The sequence below is a fragment of the Anastrepha obliqua genome, chromosome 3 (assembly GCF_027943255.1).
Source record: "Anastrepha obliqua isolate idAnaObli1 chromosome 3, idAnaObli1_1.0, whole genome shotgun sequence".
In the NCBI taxonomy this organism is placed as follows: Eukaryota; Metazoa; Arthropoda; class Insecta; order Diptera; family Tephritidae; genus Anastrepha; species Anastrepha obliqua.
The window spans coordinates 26,672,752-26,693,808 of record NC_072894.1 but is presented as its reverse complement, the minus strand read 5'-3'; the positions used below and the strand labels follow the sequence as shown (position 1 = coordinate 26,693,808).

Below are 21,057 nucleotides of genomic sequence, written 5' to 3'. Positions count from 1 at the left end.
GATTTTGTTTTATTTGGGACAGAGATATCAAGTCTTTTTGCCATTTTTTGTTTTTAATTAACAGTATATGGGCGGTGGGAGTGTTTATTGACCGATTTCGCCCATTCTCAATACCCACCTATCTTGGAGAGTAATATGTATAGGTACCAAGCTTCATTTAAATATATTAATTTTCGCACAGACGAGCAGACAGGCATGTCTAGGTCGACTGCTCTCATCATTCTGAACATTTTGATATATACTCGTATATATCTATTACATACCACCGTTATGTGAGCAAATTTAAAACACCCAGCTGTACAAGTACCCCTGGGTATAAAAATTTTTAGATTATATAAAATATTCAGAAAATAAATTAAATGCTAATTTGTTTTTAAAGTAAATTATTAATGAGCATTGTGGTATTTGACATACAGGTGCACATACATACATTCAAATAACAGGTATGACAATATTTGTTTACCAATTAACATACAAATATCTCACTTGCTGCCATTGCTATTATAAAAGGTGGCACAAACCCGTTAACGGAAGATTTAGAATTTTTGCAAGTGATGTCGTACGTCAATCATATTTGACACTTCTGAACTAGGTAGCTGCAGTATACAAACATGTTTACATTTAGGCGTGTAAAGGTAAAAAAAAAAAAGATTTCCATCACTCAAAATCATTTCTTTTATTTAGTAAAAATGTATTTAAAAACCAAATTGGATGATTAATTGTGCGCCACCTTGTATGGTTTAAGAAGTAGAGCAGCAAGTGAGGTAGCTGCATTTTATTCACACATTCGTACCATCGGAGACGTAGACTACATCGAAACCACAAAATCAATTTACCGCAATAATTCGCATCAATTCTGTTTGCATTATTTTAATAAATTATTGCTATAATTTCTACATATATGTATGTACGTGTGTACGAGAGCGTAGAAGTGTTTAAGAGTATAAAAGTTCAAGGTTTTTTAATCCGATATGCTTATTTTTGCCTCCATTAAAATGCTGACTAAATCAAGTACACAATTAAAAAGCTAATCAATTTAAATTTGAGCTCATAAACTGTACTGTCTCTAGATTTACTGATATATCATAAACTGGGCTTGTATAGTTAGGTATGTATGTATATTACGTTAGCATTAAAAATTGGTCACTTTTACTCGCACAAGTCATTTTAGTTAGTCAATTAGCAGCGCAAGTGAATCACCGCCCTTTTATAATACGTATTTTTTCCTCTCTTCTCGTTTCTCCCTCTCTCGTACTCACTCTCTATGTCGCATACACTCAGAAGAACCAAAGAGCTTACGTACAACTACGTGGATCGCGTTCGTTTGGCTGAACATTCGCTGCAACAAGACTACAAATGTCCGACGCGTGGTTCCGGCTGGCGACACAACAATAAGTCCATCTCGCACTTGGATTTGGCCACAAGCTGCCACAGCACAGCTTTCGGTCCAAGTCATTGGCCTCACAATCGTCAGCTGCGTCATTCGCGTTCACTCGACTACGCCCATCTTACGGATCGTTGTAAGGATCATTTGGATATTGCTGAATTCTATTGGCGTTTGGATCCAGAGGGTGATGCTTTATATGAAGATGAGTATGAAGATGAAGTGCCCGATGAGGAGGAAACGTTAATAGGACGATATAACGGTGAACAACGACAAGAGCCGCCATACCGGGATTATAATTACGGTGAGTTTGTGTATGTGTGTATGCAGACTTGTACCCATTAGTTATGTGATTGCAAGATTTTTTTACAATTAACAAATAATATCAGGAAAATTGCTATTTTCATATTTCAGAAGGGTGATTTAATTAGTTGGACCCTTGATTTAAATTTTACAGTTTTATATTCATTCTGTAGTACTCGGATTTGAAATCCGTTCCCGTGAATGAAGCATCATATGACAGAAACAGTTTTTTTCTAATAGCGGGTGCCCTTCGGCAGGCAATGGCAAACCTCCGAGTGTACTTCTGCATGAAAAAGATTTCCTAAAACTATAGGTCTCTCCATTTGCGGAAAGACACCAAAATGCACACCACAAATAGCAGGAGGAACTCGGCCAAGTACCCAACAAAAGTTGTAAGGGCCAATTCTTGCTATTATTATTACCTTGAATCGCAATATGATTCCGGGCAATGACTCGAAATTGCGCTGTGTTAATTGAACAGCTAGAAAACTCACACGAAGCTAAATTAGGCGAATACAGGGTTTGTTGAGCTCTACTATATACAATTGCTTAGTGTTGAGACATTTCAAAATAAGAAATTGCAAATCTAAAGTATTTAATAGCAGCCGCATGACTATTATTTGAACATAATAAATATAATACTTCCTTGAGCTGGTTGACCAAGTTGGTAACAAATTACAGTGCACTCGCGGTAACTCGAATAGCCGCTAAGTCGAACGACGTGCTAACTCGAACACATTTTTTCCCCTATTGACTTCTTTGTAACTCGAACAATAAAAAAGCGCTATAACTCGAACAAAAAAACAAATTTATTTGTACACACATTCTTTTCAAACATGTACATTTTGTACATAGATACATATGTAATAGTATATGTATATAAATTATGTGTATACTAGTGTATTGTCCATATGAATATTTCGGCGTTAATATCCCGTTAGGTTTCTGGGAACAACATCTTGCATTGACCAAATTGCTTTAAATTTGTCATTTGTGGTGTATCAGTGCACGTGAGTAATGGATCGTAAAAGGTTGAAGTGTTTAACATTAAAAGAGAGGGCTGAAGTCCTTAACAAAATTAAACGTGGACGTAGTGTTACTTCTCTAGCGAAGGAATATGGGGTAGCCAAGTCCACCATAAGTCTTATAAAAAAGAAAGATAAGGCAATTTGTGGCTTGCACTAACGCTACCGGCAACCATAAGCTTAAACTTCTCGTTATTGACTAAGCAAGAAATCCTCGTGTTTTCAAAAATTTTAACTGTCCGGTGGAGTACAAAAATTCCAAATCAGCCTGGATGACTTCGGCGATTTTCAAAGACTGGTTTCATAATTCGTTCGTGCCGCAGGTAAAATCCAGATTCATTAAAACAATTTTTTTAACCAAGTTAAATGACTTTAATATTTAGGTAAAAAAATATTTGAAAGATGGGGGACTACCTGAGAAGGCTCTTCTTCTAATTGATAATGCCCAATCACATCCCAACGAAATCGAATTAAAGTCCGAGGATGGTTTAATTTTAACTATGTTTATGCCGCCGAATGCGACACCATTGATCCAGCCAATGGACCAAAATGTAGTTCGTATAACGAAACTATACTACAGAAATTTTCTACTGGCTTCCATTTTCAACAATCGATCGAAAAATCGATATCGATGACTGTTTTTTTAACATAGCACACTCAATTGATAAGTCGAACAAATTCGATAAATCGAACAGCGCCTGTTTTAATTAGTTCGAGTTATCGCGAGTGCACTGTATTTCAATTACTTGATGAATTTTTAATTCACTTTCTTTAAACACACCTTAAAGCTCACAGCTCTCTAGAAAAGGAACTAAGAACGAGAGTGCTGGCAGTTCAGTCCGAAGTCAGTTTTTTATAGCACTCCGAAAGATGGCAAAACCAACCCAACCGCCGCACAGTGGGCACTTTTCAACCAATTTAGAGCTCGGCCAAACACCCAAAAAAAAGGGAGTACGCGCTAATTACATATATATAGTATGTAAATCGTTTCGGAGATTGTGTAGGCCAGAATTTAAATTGTTTTCATTATATCAAAGCACACCCTTCAAGTTTTTTTTTTATTTTTCCGGCGAATATTCTAGGTGTCATGAAAAAATGTATAGCTCGTTAGCTAGGAGATGATTTCACCATTTAAAATTGGTTGAAAATATGCGTACTTGCTCTGCTGTTTTACCGTTGATTAGAACTGCAATAGAAAAAATCCTAATTATATAATTTGTTGCCCATATAATTTGTTAAAGTTTTTCTGAATTTTTCATAAAATTCCCCAATTCAAGTGTGTGTTTTTAAATAATACAAAAAATTCAAATTCGGATCCATACAATATCTCCCAAAATCATTAAAAAAAAATTTTTTAAATCCGTCAAGAGTTTCCTTCTCTTGGATTTTTCAACAAAATTGGTGATGATTGCAAGCAGACATGTCAAATTTCTTGTTCCAGTTGGAACTTGACGGAAGAAGTACCTCAAAGGGTCTATTTTAGGACGTACATAAACGTTCCCTGCCTGATAGTGAGAGATACGAATAAAAGGAAGAGAAAATATTATCATTATCCGCATCTTCCGTTTCTTTCCTTCCATAAGCCCCATTGTCAGAGACACACAGCAGAATACTAATATCAAAAAAAGTTTATTAAATCAGTGACATAATCACAGGGTGTTGACGCTGAATAAAATATATATGAGAAATAAGAGTTCTTGAAATATACGTGAAATATTCAATGTTTACTTACATATATAAACGGCTGGCATTGCCTCACCACTAGTCGTCACTAAAACAAACTCTCATACAAGTCATGAAAGGAATTCAGAAGAAGTGACCAATATCAGAGCGTTAACCGGCTCCCTGCGAATTTTAACGGATCAGCTGATTGGCTGACGTAACCGGCGTCGTTTGCTTACGAGAAAACTAAGGTTGTGTTGGTTGGTTGGTTAAAGTGGTGAATCTTCCAGAATTCAACGAGCCCTTCCGCACCATTTTGTTCCCACATCCTCGTTACCAACTTGTTACTTAACGGTTATTTACAACATTACTATATCCAGTCTGTGCGGTTTAAGAACCTTATTAGGTTGTTGACGTCTAGGCCAGACAGTTGTTCGAGACTCTTGAACAGCGGTTCGGCCAACACAACATTCTGTCCTTCCATAGGGCAGGGCATTCACAGAGGAAATGGAAGATTGTTTCCAAAACCCTGTTATGACTGCCGTTAGTATCCAGGCGTCACATCGTTTCATGCTTATTAATGTCGATGATTGCTTGAGGTTGTAGGTAGGCCATAACGATCTGCTAATTTTGCATTGCGTCTGGTCTTTGTCCATCTACAATCCGTGATTAAAAAAAAAATCAACTCAAACCATCGCTCATGTCACCTTGTTGCCTGATTGAGCGGGCGTAAGAATATGTGTGAGCGGGCACTAGTCTGCTGCCGAATCTCCAATGACGTGCCAACCACAGTTACTCTCACAATTTTGCTCCGAGTGGCCAAACCTTTTAATCTATAATCTTTAAAAGAAACTTACTAACTTCCTCGCACTCATGATATGAAATCCATCGTTTGAGCATGACAACCAAATTACATTTTGTCCATACGAGTACATCCAACTACAAACACATATCTATTTTCAATAGCTACATATATAAGTAGGTATATAAGTAGAATCTATATAGTTTCATCTCGTAAGACACAGACATCCTCAGTTTATTTTAATATCTCTTTCATTTTCCGCATGCATACGGCGCATAGCTGATAATAGCCAGCTTCTACATCCACCTCATCTGCATCACAATAGTAGTGGTGGTGGCGGAAACGGAGGCGTTGGCAGTAGCACGGCAAAAACAGTCACAGCCGCATCAACTATTATATACAATTGCTTAGTGTTGAGACATTTCAAAATAAGAAATTGCAAATCTAAAGTATTTAATAGCAGCCGCATGACTATTATTTGAACATAATAAATATAATACTTCCTTGAGCTGGTTGACCAAGTTGGTAACAAATTACAGTGCACTCGCGGTAACTCGAATAGCCGCTAAGTCGAACGACGTGCTAACTCGAACACATTTTTTCCCCTATTGACTTCTTTGTAACTCGAACAATAAAAAAGCGCTATAACTCGAACAAAAAAACAAATTTATTTGTACACACATTCTTTTCAAACATGTACATTTTGTACATAGATACATATGTAATAGTATATGTATATAAATTATGTGTATACTAGTGTATTGTCCATATGAATATTTCGGCGTTAATATCCCGTTAGGTTTCTGGGAACAACATCTTGCATTGACCAAATTGCTTTAAATTTGTCATTTGTGGTGTATCAGTGCACGTGAGTAATGGATCGTAAAAGGTTGAAGTGTTTAACATTAAAAGAGAGGGCTGAAGTCCTTAACAAAATTAAACGTGGACGTAGTGTTACTTCTCTAGCGAAGGAATATGGGGTAGCCAAGTCCACCATAAGTCTTATAAAAAAGAAAGATAAGGCAATTTGTGGCTTGCACTAACGCTACCGGCAACCATAAGCTTAAACTTCTCGTTATTGACTAAGCAAGAAATCCTCGTGTTTTCAAAAATTTTAACTGTCCGGTGGAGTACAAAAATTCCAAATCAGCCTGGATGACTTCGGCGATTTTCAAAGACTGGTTTCATAATTCGTTCGTGCCGCAGGTAAAATCCAGATTCATTAAAACAATTTTTTTAACCAAGTTAAATGACTTTAATATTTAGGTAAAAAAATATTTGAAAGATGGGGGACTACCTGAGAAGGCTCTTCTTCTAATTGATAATGCCCAATCACATCCCAACGAAATCGAATTAAAGTCCGAGGATGGTTTAATTTTAACTATGTTTATGCCGCCGAATGCGACACCATTGATCCAGCCAATGGACCAAAATGTAGTTCGTATAACGAAACTATACTACAGAAATTTTCTACTGGCTTCCATTTTCAACAATCGATCGAAAAATCGATATCGATGACTGTTTTTTTAACATAGCACACTCAATTGATAAGTCGAACAAATTCGATAAATCGAACAGCGCCTGTTTTAATTAGTTCGAGTTATCGCGAGTGCACTGTATTTCAATTACTTGATGAATTTTTAATTCACTTTCTTTAAACACACCTTAAAGCTCACAGCTCTCTAGAAAAGGAACTAAGAACGAGAGTGCTGGCAGTTCAGTCCGAAGTCAGTTTTTTATAGCACTCCGAAAGATGGCAAAACCAACCCAACCGCCGCACAGTGGGCACTTTTCAACCAATTTAGAGCTCGGCCAAACACCCAAAAAAAAGGGAGTACGCGCTAATTACATATATATAGTATGTAAATCGTTTCGGAGATTGTGTAGGCCAGAATTTAAATTGTTTTCATTATATCAAAGCACACCCTTCAAGTTTTTTTTTTATTTTTCCGGCGAATATTCTAGGTGTCATGAAAAAATGTATAGCTCGTTAGCTAGGAGATGATTTCACCATTTAAAATTGGTTGAAAATATGCGTACTTGCTCTGCTGTTTTACCGTTGATTAGAACTGCAATAGAAAAAATCCTAATTATATAATTTGTTGCCCATATAATTTGTTAAAGTTTTTCTGAATTTTTCATAAAATTCCCCAATTCAAGTGTGTGTTTTTAAATAATACAAAAAATTCAAATTCGGATCCATACAATATCTCCCAAAATCATTAAAAAAAAATTTTTTAAATCCGTCAAGAGTTTCCTTCTCTTGGATTTTTCAACAAAATTGGTGATGATTGCAAGCAGACATGTCAAATTTCTTGTTCCAGTTGGAACTTGACGGAAGAAGTACCTCAAAGGGTCTATTTTAGGACGTACATAAACGTTCCCTGCCTGATAGTGAGAGATACGAATAAAAGGAAGAGAAAATATTATCATTATCCGCATCTTCCGTTTCTTTCCTTCCATAAGCCCCATTGTCAGAGACACACAGCAGAATACTAATATCAAAAAAAGTTTATTAAATCAGTGACATAATCACAGGGTGTTGACGCTGAATAAAATATATATGAGAAATAAGAGTTCTTGAAATATACGTGAAATATTCAATGTTTACTTACATATATAAACGGCTGGCATTGCCTCACCACTAGTCGTCACTAAAACAAACTCTCATACAAGTCATGAAAGGAATTCAGAAGAAGTGACCAATATCAGAGCGTTAACCGGCTCCCTGCGAATTTTAACGGATCAGCTGATTGGCTGACGTAACCGGCGTCGTTTGCTTACGAGAAAACTAAGGTTGTGTTGGTTGGTTGGTTAAAGTGGTGAATCTTCCAGAATTCAACGAGCCCTTCCGCACCATTTTGTTCCCACATCCTCGTTACCAACTTGTTACTTAACGGTTATTTACAACATTACTATATCCAGTCTGTGCGGTTTAAGAACCTTATTAGGTTGTTGACGTCTAGGCCAGACAGTTGTTCGAGACTCTTGAACAGCGGTTCGGCCAACACAACATTCTGTCCTTCCATAGGGCAGGGCATTCACAGAGGAAATGGAAGATTGTTTCCAAAACCCTGTTATGACTGCCGTTAGTATCCAGGCGTCACATCGTTTCATGCTTATTAATGTCGATGATTGCTTGAGGTTGTAGGTAGGCCATAACGATCTGCTAATTTTGCATTGCGTCTGGTCTTTGTCCATCTACAATCCGTGATTAAAAAAAAAATCAACTCAAACCATCGCTCATGTCACCTTGTTGCCTGATTGAGCGGGCGTAAGAATATGTGTGAGCGGGCACTAGTCTGCTGCCGAATCTCCAATGACGTGCCAACCACAGTTACTCTCACAATTTTGCTCCGAGTGGCCAAACCTTTTAATCTATAATCTTTAAAAGAAACTTACTAACTTCCTCGCACTCATGATATGAAATCCATCGTTTGAGCATGACAACCAAATTACATTTTGTCCATACGAGTACATCCAACTACAAACACATATCTATTTTCAATAGCTACATATATAAGTAGGTATATAAGTAGAATCTATATAGTTTCATCTCGTAAGACACAGACATCCTCAGTTTATTTTAATATCTCTTTCATTTTCCGCATGCATACGGCGCATAGCTGATAATAGCCAGCTTCTACATCCACCTCATCTGCATCACAATAGTAGTGGTGGTGGCGGAAACGGAGGCGTTGGCAGTAGCACGGCAAAAACAGTCACAGCCGCATCAACTGCGGCGGCGACGTCGGCAACGGCGGCCACTTTACAAGCTTTCGACTTTGGCAGCGAGTCGTGCAGTTTGCGGCGCTCGCGCAGCTTAGCCGTAATTCGTGAGGAGACATTTAGCGACTTGCAAATTACTACGGCCAACAATAGCCGACGATCGCAACTGATACCGCGTGCGCGCATCGTCAATCGCGGCTTTATACGTGAACGCGAGCGGTAAGTACAAATAACTAACAGAATACATGTATGCACATACTACAAGCACAAGGTGGCGCAAAATTAATCACCGTATCGGAAAATTTATAATTTTTTCAAGTGGCGTGGTGCGTCATTCTTATCTGACACTTGTGAAATAACAGTATACAAATAGACAAGCAATGAAGCGTGTAAAGATCAAAATAAAAAACATGCATCACTGAAAATCATTTTTTTTATTTGCCTTGTATGTACATATATATAAATAATAAATAATATATTGTATGTTTACATTTAAACTTTCCCTTACGGTCACAGAGTATTTGAGTGCTAGGCGGCCATGGCGGCAACTAGCAAGTTTGACATATTGACTATTGAATGCATTTGCGTTCAAAATGTAAATTTGGTCATCGCACTTGGACATTGCAAACAAAGCTTGTGTGGGTGTAATGGAAAGCCAAGCCATAGGTTAGGTAGTGCTGGCTGACCTGTAAAAAGATCTCAATTAGACCCGTAGAGTCCATTGTGTTGCCAGTGCTATGTATCTGGAGTCGAAGCTATCATTTTATATAATTCTTAACGCCTTCGCTAGCTTTAACAAGCCGATCAGCCTTTTGTCAGCAATATCCTTCAAGGATGAAAAGTATGTTGATCTTAGGCACATTTGTTACAGAGGGCAGGACAGTGGCAAAGTGGGTGTTCCAAAGTACCCTTATCATTCGCTTCGTTGCATGTGTTACACGCATCGCTCTGAATTAATCCTATTTTGGCTGCGAGATGTGGAGTGAGACAGTGTTCCAGCAGAACTCCAACCAGGTCTTAAAGTTTTGCAGTCTTTTGAGACAGTGATAAAATATAGTTTGTAGTTTTTGTATTGCACGTCCTTAACATAATTATGACAGCTTTGTACGAGGTTGAGTGTTCCCATATCGTTGCGTCTCCAAAGCTCCTCATTTAGTCTCGTTTTTAGAAAGGAGAGTGATGGGTATACGAGTAGCAGAGACCATTAATTTTGCATCCGCACTGTTGATCACTTTCCGAGTTAGTGTAAGGAGCCATTATTGCTTTAAAGCCGCTTGGCTATAAATGAAAATGCTTTCGCCAAATTTTAAAATTAGTTTTATTACAACAAAATCTACGAGGGCGTGTTTGATGACAGCGGGCGTTCCAGAGAGAACTTGGTGTTAGTATCGTGTGCTGCCATCTACCAAACGACGACAAAACAAATTTCAGACTGATTGATAGGTTAGTTTGAATTTTGCAGCTATTCGAGTAAGATGTTTTTCGTGATTGTCGCTAAGATGGAAAAAGAGCTGTTTTTTTAGATGAAAAAAAATGCGAGGAGATAAAAGCGAAGTTAGATGCTGTCTATGGGGACGTTTCGCCATCAATGACCACAGTTAGATATTGGTTCAACTAATTTAAACCTGGCCGAACATCCGTTTTTGATGAGGAGTGATCAGGATGCCCGGAAGACTTGGTTACCGAAGAAATCATTCAAAAAGTCCACGACATGATTTTCGCTCACCGACGAACGAAAGTGCGCGAAGTAACAGAGGCCATAGGTATGTCGACCTACGAACGTCAATTAATATTTTACGTGATAAGCTGGCGATAAAAAAATTGTCGGCCCGAAGTATGCCTTGATTGCTCACGGTGGACAACAAGCGGCTATTAACTTCGAAGCAGTGTTTCGAGCAATTTAAGCAAGATCTGAATGAAGTCTTGCGTCGAGTTGTCACCGCTGATGAAACTTGGACACACCAGAAACTAAGCAACAATCAAAACAATAGATTTCTCCCGGTGCATCTGCTCCAAAGAAAGTGAAGACAGTCCCATCAGCCGGAAAGGTCATGACGATCATTTTTGAGGATGCGATCCTAATGGATTTTTTTAGAAAAAGGAAGAACGATCACTGGACAATACTACACAGAGTTATTGATCCGCCTTCACAAAAACTTGAAGAAGATACGGCCGCATTTGGCGGAAAAGAAGGTGCTGTTTCACCACCAGCATATTCATCCGGAGTTGTCGCCGTTAAACTGCATGAATTCCGTTATGATTTGTTGCCGCACCCCCTACTTCGCATCTGGCTCTCTGGGACTGTTTCGTGTTCCCTAACATGAAAAAATGGCATGCGGGAAAAAAATTGAGTTCAAACGAGGAAGTTTGAAATTTAGAGAGTTCGACAAATTCTATTGTTTGGAGGGGTTAAAAATATTGGCCAGAGCGTTGGGAGAAATGTATATTTCTAAAAGGGGAATATGTTGAAAAAAAAAAAAAAAATTTGATAAAGCATATATTTAAAATTATTTTTTTAGGAAAAGCGAAAAAGTGTTTTTTTACTGTTTATTATTTTAAATTGTCAAATTTTCGCATTTAATTTTTAACGGTTTTCTTACACAATGAACTAATTTTTTTTTATAAAAAATTTAACGACAAAAATATTGAAAATATTATAAAAAATGAGGGAACTTAGTTATTATATTTATTATTGTATTATAGAGTCTATTAAATTTTTTTTTAAATTTTTTTTATATTTAAATATTGTTTTTTTTTTAATTACAATATTATATTTTTTAATTTTTCTTATAAAACATTTTTATGAAAATGAATTTATTTTTAAATATTAAAATAATATAAATATTTTTTGTAATTAAAAACTTAATGCTTATGCACTAATGTGCATATCTGCTTACTATGTTAATGTACGTAGCGACCCTTCGATTGATTTACAAACGTACGTAATATAGGATTATGTACCTGTATAGGCTAACGCTACGCTGGAGCAGTATTTTGTACTGATTCACTATACGTATTTGAATATCACTCGACAAGTTATGGGAATCCCTCAGCTAATAAGCCAACAAATTTTAGCAAATAAATACATTTTTTTTTGTTTTTGCAAAAAAGTTTTCAATAAAGCATATTTTATCCAAAAAAAGTAAACAACAAAACTATAAAAACGTTAAAAAAATCTAAGATATTTCTGTTTAAAAATTCTATACCAAAATTTTCAACATTTTTTTCACTTTTTGGTTTCCTTTTTCTTGCACACTCAAGTCTTCAAATAAACCAATTTTCAGAAAAATTTACAATAAGGTCAAATATACTTGGTTCGCTTGACAGGCACTCGCTCACAATTTTTGTTTATTCACATAAGAAGTGGCGCGGTGAAGGGGCGAGGCGACTTAAGTGCACAATTCAGCTTTTATTTATTGCAGTGCACATTTCAAATGTGTATTTATTTATAGTACAACATTATGAGCATCTTTACGGCATTTCCATTTTCTTGACGAACCAGGTACTTACTGCTGAAAAAAGTTGCAAATTAGAAAAACACTTGTTGTATTGTCTTTAACTACGTAGAGTAAATAAGTGGGCACTCAATTAAAAACGTATACACTTACAAATATGTACATATTTATTTGCATGCTTTTGGCAGTGTGTATTTGTGTGTGTGTGTGGGCTATTTCAGAGCAAGTAACCCGCTCAACCAACAAATTGCACAGTGGAGACGGGTGGCACTTTACTGAACTTCGCATTCGGATAGGGGTAGCCGTGCGCCGCTATTGCTCGTAAAAGTCATCATGACATCGCGTGCCCCTCGTTACACTGAATGACGCACGCTCACCATTTTCATTTCACGGCTGGCTTGCTTGGTGGGTTTTCAGCGAGAATGAATCTACGATCGGCTAGTAAGCTTTATCCCGTCAATCGGCGGCGCTGCTGACCACACAAAGCTTGTGAGCAAGCTACTGCCTGCGGCTTACGATTTTTAATTTGCCAGAGTTTAGTATTTTGCGGTCACGCATGCGAGTTGTACACTTTATATAGTCAACGAGTAACTCGGTAAAGAATATCCAAACGTCTTTTACTTGTGAAGTGTTGCTTTACCGATTTGCGACAGGTAGCGTACACAGATTTCAGGATAAATTGTGGATTAAGTAAATAAAAGTTTTATTAAAACACAACAAAAACAAAAAAAATGTAGCACTAGTCAAAAAGCTTTGCTAGCAGCCGCGATTCCAAATGAAAAAGTTGAAAACCTTAAGTGTTATATTAATATGTGTAGAGAAAGAAGGGTGCATCACCCTTCACAAGTGCATACGTATGTGCGAGTATTAGTGCGTTTGCATGTTGTATCACGTGAGTCGTGCAAAAGTGTCCATGATTTTGCGCCACTTAGCGAGAAAAACCTCTACACAAGGTGGAGTAAACAGATTTGTGAGTGTTAGTGTTGTGCACACAGTTTCGCAAGTTTCCTGTGTTTGTGTGTGCAAAAGGTTTTCATAAAATATGCGTTAGTACAAACTATGCGGTTGGCTGCAGTAGATTTAACGCCAATCTAGTGGAAAATTTTGAAGCTCCAGCCGCTTTTTGCAGTCGTTTGCAAAGTTTGCACATGCAGATGTATAATATTTGCATGTTCTGTGCGGCAACAGCTCGCGATATGCTCACTGTAAATCCCCTTTTTATTGATTTTTTCGTGTGTTGGCATTTTCACTCACTAGCTTGTTGTGTGCGAAATTTTTCAATAGACTCGATTTACAATTTCTGCTTGGCACTTTTTGCTCTTCTACCTGTACCATCTGCCGCCACCCTGCTTTATATATACATTTATATATAATTGGCGCGTACACCCTTTTTTGGTGTTTGGCCGAGCTCCTCCTCCTATTTGTGGTAGACGTCTTGATGTTGTTCCACAAATGGAGGGACCTACAGTTTTAAGCCGACTACGAACGGCAGATATTTTTATGAGAAGCTTTTTTATGGCAGAAATACACTCGGAGGTTTGCCATTGCCTGCCGAGGGGCGACCGCTATTAGAAAAATGTTTTTCTTAATTTTGGTGTTTCACCGAGATTCGAACCAACGTTCTCTCTGTAAATTGCGAATGGTAGTCACGCACCAACCCATTCGGCTACGGCGGCCGCCGCCACCCTGCTTTAGTAAGCGCAATATGAAGCAACGGAAAGACGTATCAGCTGCAAACTTTGTGTTGCCAAAATATTTTGTTCTGCTCATAAACCTGCAACACTTAGAAGTGCTCAAAAAGCTTTCAAAGATGCAAAATATAATGCAAAATAACGAAAATGCTAACAATTTGCTTCGAAGAGTGCTAAAAGTGTATTTGTGGTATTAGTTTGTTGGTTTTTAGCCATAATAAATTTCCTGCAGTTGAAAGTACAAAGAAAATTTTTGATTCAATACAAAAAATCTTTTTATACCCATTTGGAAGTTAGGAAAGCTCAAGTTGCAGGCAGCGGCTTGATTTTGAGAAATTGGTGGTGGGGTATTGGAAGAGAGAGTATTTAAATGTTGAACTTTGGATTATTTAAGTGCGAAAAATGTGCGTTTGGTTAAATGCCAGAAGCAAAGATGAAAGGCTGTAGTAATAAAAAAGTAAAAAAGGTTAAACTTGAATGGCTTCACTGCCTTCTTTTTGACGAATTGACTATCAAGTAACGAGACTGATGCTGTAAACTATTTTATTTTAGCTTCATATACTCGTAAATTCACTTATTGTCTTGAATGTGCAAATCGTTCACTATCGCTATAACGCTCAATCAAATTTTCCATTGTTCGAAACAGTGCTTTCTGCCACCCTTTCTGAAGCCCTTTTATACTATACTTTTAAGGCACTCAAAAAAGGTTTCCCCTTAAGTAACAGATATGAGCCGCATGCCGTAAGAAAGCTGTTGATCTGACGTTGGCTAGATACTGTACTTGACTAGAAAGCTATTTTGCATACGATGCGGAGTGACTGGTGCGTACGTTACTCTCTTGTTGCACTTGAGGGGATTCTTATTTAAAAAATATAAAAATTGCGTTTTGTCTATCAATATTTTTCAGAAGGAAAAAATAAGATAATTAAAATGGTTTTTTAGGATATTCATATATTTATTTAGAGCACCTATATATTATATAAGGTGGCGCATGATTTTCAATAATTTTTTTTTTGCTAGTCAATCGCTTTATTTTACAAAAATAAAACCATAGCATTAATACATCATGTTTCGACTTGACTTTAGCAAAATTTCCACAAATTTCAAAACAAAAAAAATTAATATATATATAATTGGCGCATACACCCTTTTTGGGTGTTTGGCCGAGATCCTCCTCCTATTTGTGGTGTGCGTCTTGATGTTGTTATTAATTAATAATTGTAAAAATTATCGCTGTTTGTGTGAAGCCCGTTTCTCCAGAAGTCCGTTGCGGTGATCATCACAAGTGCTTGGAGATTCAAAAAACAATCGGACTAGAGAAATTAGTTTTATTAATAAATAATATTGTGCCTGATCCAAGCTTTTTTTCAAAATTAACAATATGGCGGCCTCAGGAAATATTTTTTTTAGACTTTCGAGAAAAAAACCGACAGTGAATTGTTTAAAAAAATAGAAATTAAAAAAAAAAATTCTTCGATCAGACACGACTTTTTTATTATCAAAAGCAATATAAATTTTATTGAAATCTACCAAGCGGTTTTTAAGTTACAGTTATCACCAGTTTTAAAAACAAAATTTTGCGAAAAACGCATTTAAAATTTTGCTATCGATTTCCGGAGCGCCCGAGCGAACTTTGTTAATTGTTGAATAACTCGAAAAGTATTTGTGGGATTCACTTCAAATTTTCACACAATATTTAAAAAACAAAAAATAATTTTTTGAAAATTCTGACCACCCGTAACCTCTTATTGCGCTCCATTGCTTGCCTGTTGTATACTGCAGCTGTCTAGTTCACACGTGTCAAATATGTTTGACGTACGATACCATTTGTAAACATTATAAATTTTTCGAAAGGGTGATTAATTTTGCGCCACATTAATATATACTTCATAAGTAAGTACTTTTCCATGGCGCAATGGTAATGGATGATAATTCTTGTCCGAAACAAAAGTTTATGGCAAAATTAAGACATTAATCCGATATGAGAATTGAGAATAAACCGAAAAAATTAAAATTTGTTTAAAGTTTAAAACAAAAAATGAGTTTTCCGAAAAATTTGCTAAAAAATTACCAACTTTTGCCAAGAGTTTTTAATTCAAACGGAAGAATACACACAAGAAGTACGAAGTAGTCGACAACGTATAAGGCAGCCATGAAATGTCGCACATTTCTTAACGATGTGGCAGAGTCATTTCAACTAAAAGTAGGATGATTTCCTGGTCACTGTGATATCGAGTGGAATTACACGGTCAATGACTTGAGCGATACTTGGCACGAAATTGACTGAGGACTACACATACAAAGGCATAGGCACACCCTTACAGACATCTAAGCCTCTTCTTTTGAGAAAATTGTAAGAACAGCGAACAAAAGTTGGCTTTGTGGCTTAAGTTAGATTACTTCTAAGACGCTAACCAAACATAGATAATATATTTGGAAGGTTAAATTACGGGCGGAGAGGGTTGCCTCAAACAGATAAGGCTTTCTTGGATATTCTTTCAAGAGGATAAACTTAAATCGGTATGACAGGGTCATGATGAGAAACAAAAGATCTTATAGCGCGTAGTATCTTATGCCCTTGTATTGCCTTAATATCTTAAGATATTATAAACTCTCAGTTTTGGGTATTATTTCATGATATTTATTTCATTAATATGATAACAAGTTTTCAAACCTTTCATAATAACTGCATAAAACAGTTTTTTTTTACTCTGTTTTTCATGAGCAAATAAAGCATGCGAGAGTACGGTTTTGAAAAGCATAAGCAATAACAAAAAATATATATTTTCTGTTCAAATAAACGGAGAACCAAATATTTGAAAAATTTTCTTCAAGTATAGCGACGTAAGTCAATAGAATTTATGGCACGATTTTCGAGGCTTCAAAAAATTATTAATTTTTGTTCCATATTTTTCTCGCTTTTCTTTTTTTGTACCAATTAACTCTATTCGTAGAAAGAGGATAAATAAACATACATATACAGCGTGTATAAGTATGTATGTATGTATAAATAACACACACACACAAACCTTAATGGAGAAAAAACTGAGCTAACATTTATTAAGCAGAACAATGTTGCAGCTTTCAGTCAATTGTTAATCCATGCTTGCAATATTGGCATCAGCTTCTGCTTTTGCTATTTTTGTCAACAAATCATAATTTTTCATATTCACAGCTCTGTAACAGTTTGCAAACTCAATTATCGCTTGAAGTGGTAGAAAGTTTTTTGAATTCAATGCGAAAATGAAAATAAACAGAGAGTGACGCACCTTTTGCATTCACACTTATATAAATACATATGGATTTGTAAAAATGTACACACATTCTGTTCCAAAAAAAACATAATTATTGGCGCGTGCACTTCTGTTAGGTGTTTGGACCAACGTCTCCTCCTATTTGTGCCGTGTGTCTTGATGTTGTTCCACAAATGGAGTAGAAATACACTTGAAGGTTTGCCATTGCCTGCCAAGGGGCGACCACTATTAGACAAAAAATTTTGAATCACTTTGCTGTTTCATGCACGGAAATTCGAGTCTACGCAGGTTAGCTAAGGCGGCCATTTAACAAATTATCGCCAGAAAACATCGAAAAGTTGCATGATTTAATTAAAAACAACAACACAATTTCTCTGAAGTGAATTTAGGTATTCCTCAGATGACTGGGTAACGTATTTTGCTGACAAAACTACACTGTATACGCCTGAATATCAAGAAATTGGCATCTCGGTACTTGTGAATAATAAAGAACCATCTAACCGGCGAGTGAAATTCCCAAAAAAATCAACGATTTTGTTGCATTATTCACCATATTCAACTGAGTTCGAATCCTACGAATCCTTCTATGTCCTAAGTTCTATTTGGCGTGACAAACATTTTAAACGATATAGAAAGTTAACTTGGAGAGCATAGAAATTTGTTGATCGAAGCGAAGGCAAATATATTCCTCAATCAAAAATATTTGTCACGAAATATACTTCTGCTCCTATACCAAAAAGTTTCTAGAATAGATTGTGTATATACTTATAATAACGAGTGGAGAAGGCATCTTTTGGTGTATCCAATTAGGGAGCCAGAAACAACAGACGCATTTTGTTGAACAGGGTGAATATCGCTTGGAGGTTAATACACCAATCAAGACGAAGAGTACAACAGATATCGCTATTTCAAGAAATTTCGGATGACCAGTCTATAAAGGCATTCCATTTTCTACTTAAACTTGCCACTTGATAAGAAGTATTTTTTTGAAGAAGTAAGCTTTCGGGCCAGTTCTGCCCCCGCTGCTCGGGTATTGTAAATTTAGGGACGTCTAGTGTTTCAGACCAAAATTTTGTCGCAAGCGGGCTGTAGTGCTTTGAAGGCTAAACAGCTTAACACATTGCTGTGATTTTCCTTACCAAGATCTGTGAGATCTGAGAAGGAAAGGAATCAGGCAGGTGGGAAAAAGTAAGAGAGACTTTGGATTAGAGGCTGACGACCAAGAGTGGCAATTTATGTTCGTATTAACTGCTTCAAGCTACTGATGGATTTTACCAGATGTGTGATATTTAAACCCGCAATATCCGCAAGTGTAGCGAAAAAGTGAGAGCCCAAATGTCTAAACCTTTGCACGACGAGTGCCGCAGTGCACTTGAAAAGAAAGTGCAGAGATGATTCCACCTCGACTTCCAGATAGATTCTGTAGAAAGGGACTTGATGCAATCTCAAGTCTCACCGCATGGACACCTAACGGGTGGTAAAATGGGACTTGCTGAAAAAATCAGCTGCAGATTTTGTATGTTATATGTTGAAACGTATATGTACTACAAACTCGAAGATTGTGGGAGCCTCTTTCACACTTTGATGGGAATTCACTACCAAAAGTCTGCCAATGGTTTCGCAAGTCAATTTAAACTACTCAAAAACATTTCTACATTTAAATTTATATTGGAATTTTCGCAGTAATTAAAATATGTATGTAAACCAAAATTTTAAAAGCGATAAATGCAGAGGTACATGAAATGCATTTTAAAAGCTGCCCGAAGCAAAAAATGCTTTACCGCATTTTATCATTTGAATGCAAGCATAAGTTCGTAGGTAAATAAAACGTACAAGTAAATGTATGTATGTATTGTATACACTAGAATGCGACCACAACCACGTTAACCAGAGCCATCTTTTATGCAACAGAAAAGCTAAATTCCACCGGAAGCACTATTTTCTTTTTTCCTTTTATTAAAATTTATTTTTTCTTCTGTTTAAATTTTTTCCGTTGACACAAGGCGCCCAAATTATTTTACTTGAGGCATTTTCTAGGTCATTTCATTGGCATCGGATGAAAGCTGGCGCGTTTGTACACACATCCATATGCACTTATAGATGCAAGACTGGCGACTATGACTGACAAATGGACCACTTATAAACAGCCAGTCATATGTGCATATGTGCATACATACATATATATATGTATATGGATGTATTTTTAAAAAATGTGCACCAGTGGTGGTCGTTTCTATATTTCAAATGTCAGAATAAATATTTGCGAAAATTCCTTTGTGTTAGCAAAAAATGTGCCCAAATATTGTATGCCAGTTAGATTAGAGGTTATGAGGTCAAGTTAAGCTCTATTTTCTAAGTCATATAGTTTCGAATCAAAAATGTGGCAACAAATGTAGAAAAGGCCAAGAAACAGCAGTGCCCTATTTTCCGTCCAAAATGCGCTCATATTTTTTTCTGTGATATATCCCGTTATACTAAATTTTAGCACTTTTTCTTTATTAGTTATTGAAATATCGCCTTTTCGGGCAAATTTAAATATCACCGTTATATGGTATATAAGTAAGGTAGGAGTTATTACGCATCGGTGTCGCACAACTTATTTCAAATCCAGAGTAACCCCTCTGCAGAGCTTCTTTAGATTATCTCAAATTTTGGTAATGGTAATGGTAATGGCTGTACGGGTTAGGCTAAGGCCTTTTAGCACTGCGACCAGATTGATTTATTGTGCACCCCTAATTACTTAATTATAATTATTTAGTACACCGCGGAATCAAACCATCTCCTTAGGAGGGAGCAATTGTAGGTCTTCCTCCTCTAGTAGGTAGAAGCCCAAGATTCTGTGTCTCCTGTAGCCTAACGCCTCACAGTTGGTGATTAAGTGTTCCATAGACTCCTCTTCATCACAGCAGAACCTGCATGATCTTGTACTAGACAACCCCTTATTGCGTTAAAGTGTTTATTCCAGGCAAAGTGACCTGTAAGTGCTCTACAGAGTAATCTGAGGCCTTTTCTATCTAGAGTTAGAGCAGATTTTGCTCTGTTGGCATTGAAGTCCAAAAACTTTTTGGAGTGCTTAAGGCCCCTTGTACCGTTTCAATGTTCCCTGATTTTATAGTTTGGATCCAATTTTTGGTTTCCTGTTTTATATTATTTTTGTTAAAGCCGAAAAATGGGGTTGGCCCAATAAATAGCCCTTCTGCCTCTTTTTTGGCATAAAAGTCTGCCTTCTCGTTTCCTTCGTAGCGTTTATGTTCTACCCAAAGAAGTGAGACCTGATTATGAGTGGCCAGTTTGTTGAGTGCATTGTTACACTCTATTAGAACTTTTGATTTGAATGTGAAGCTATTCAAGGCTTTCAACACCGATTGGCTGTCCGAAAGTATTTTAATTTTTACTTTCGCGAACCCTTTTTGGATACCATTTCCACTGTTTCAATTATGGCGGAGAGCTCCACATGGAAAATCGTGGTATCTGTACTTAGTGTTAGGGATTTGTTGTAGGAGACTTATAAAAATTCTTCAACTTTTCACCAATATTTCAAAATTTTTCAGCAAAATTAAAAAAAAATTTGGTATACATTTTTATAGGCCATTAATAGTGCGAGTTTGAAGTCGCTCACAATTTTCGTTGACTTTTAAAAATTTTTTCCCTTCCAATGCTTCGCATTTTCCCCATATAAAATACTTTCAAAAATGTGCTTTATACGGAAGAAAGTTCTTAAAGTTTTTTGTTTTTAATAATTGCAATTAAAA

The 21,057-nt window shown here is 36.6% G+C and overlaps 1 protein-coding gene across 1 annotated transcript in view; it reads left to right on the top strand.

Moving 5' to 3' along the window:
* Nucleotides 1–1,264: 1,264 nt before the first annotated feature.
* Nucleotides 1,265–21,057, top strand: part of LOC129241892 (protein javelin) — a 33,205-nt gene continuing 13,412 nt past the window's right edge. The window contains exons 1-3 of the mRNA XM_054878440.1: nucleotides 1,265–1,688; nucleotides 5,456–5,614; nucleotides 8,803–9,124. Coding sequence (XP_054734415.1) covers nucleotides 1,265–1,688; nucleotides 5,456–5,614; nucleotides 8,803–9,124 — 905 coding nt within the window. The remainder of the gene's footprint in view (nucleotides 1,689–5,455; nucleotides 5,615–8,802; nucleotides 9,125–21,057) is intronic.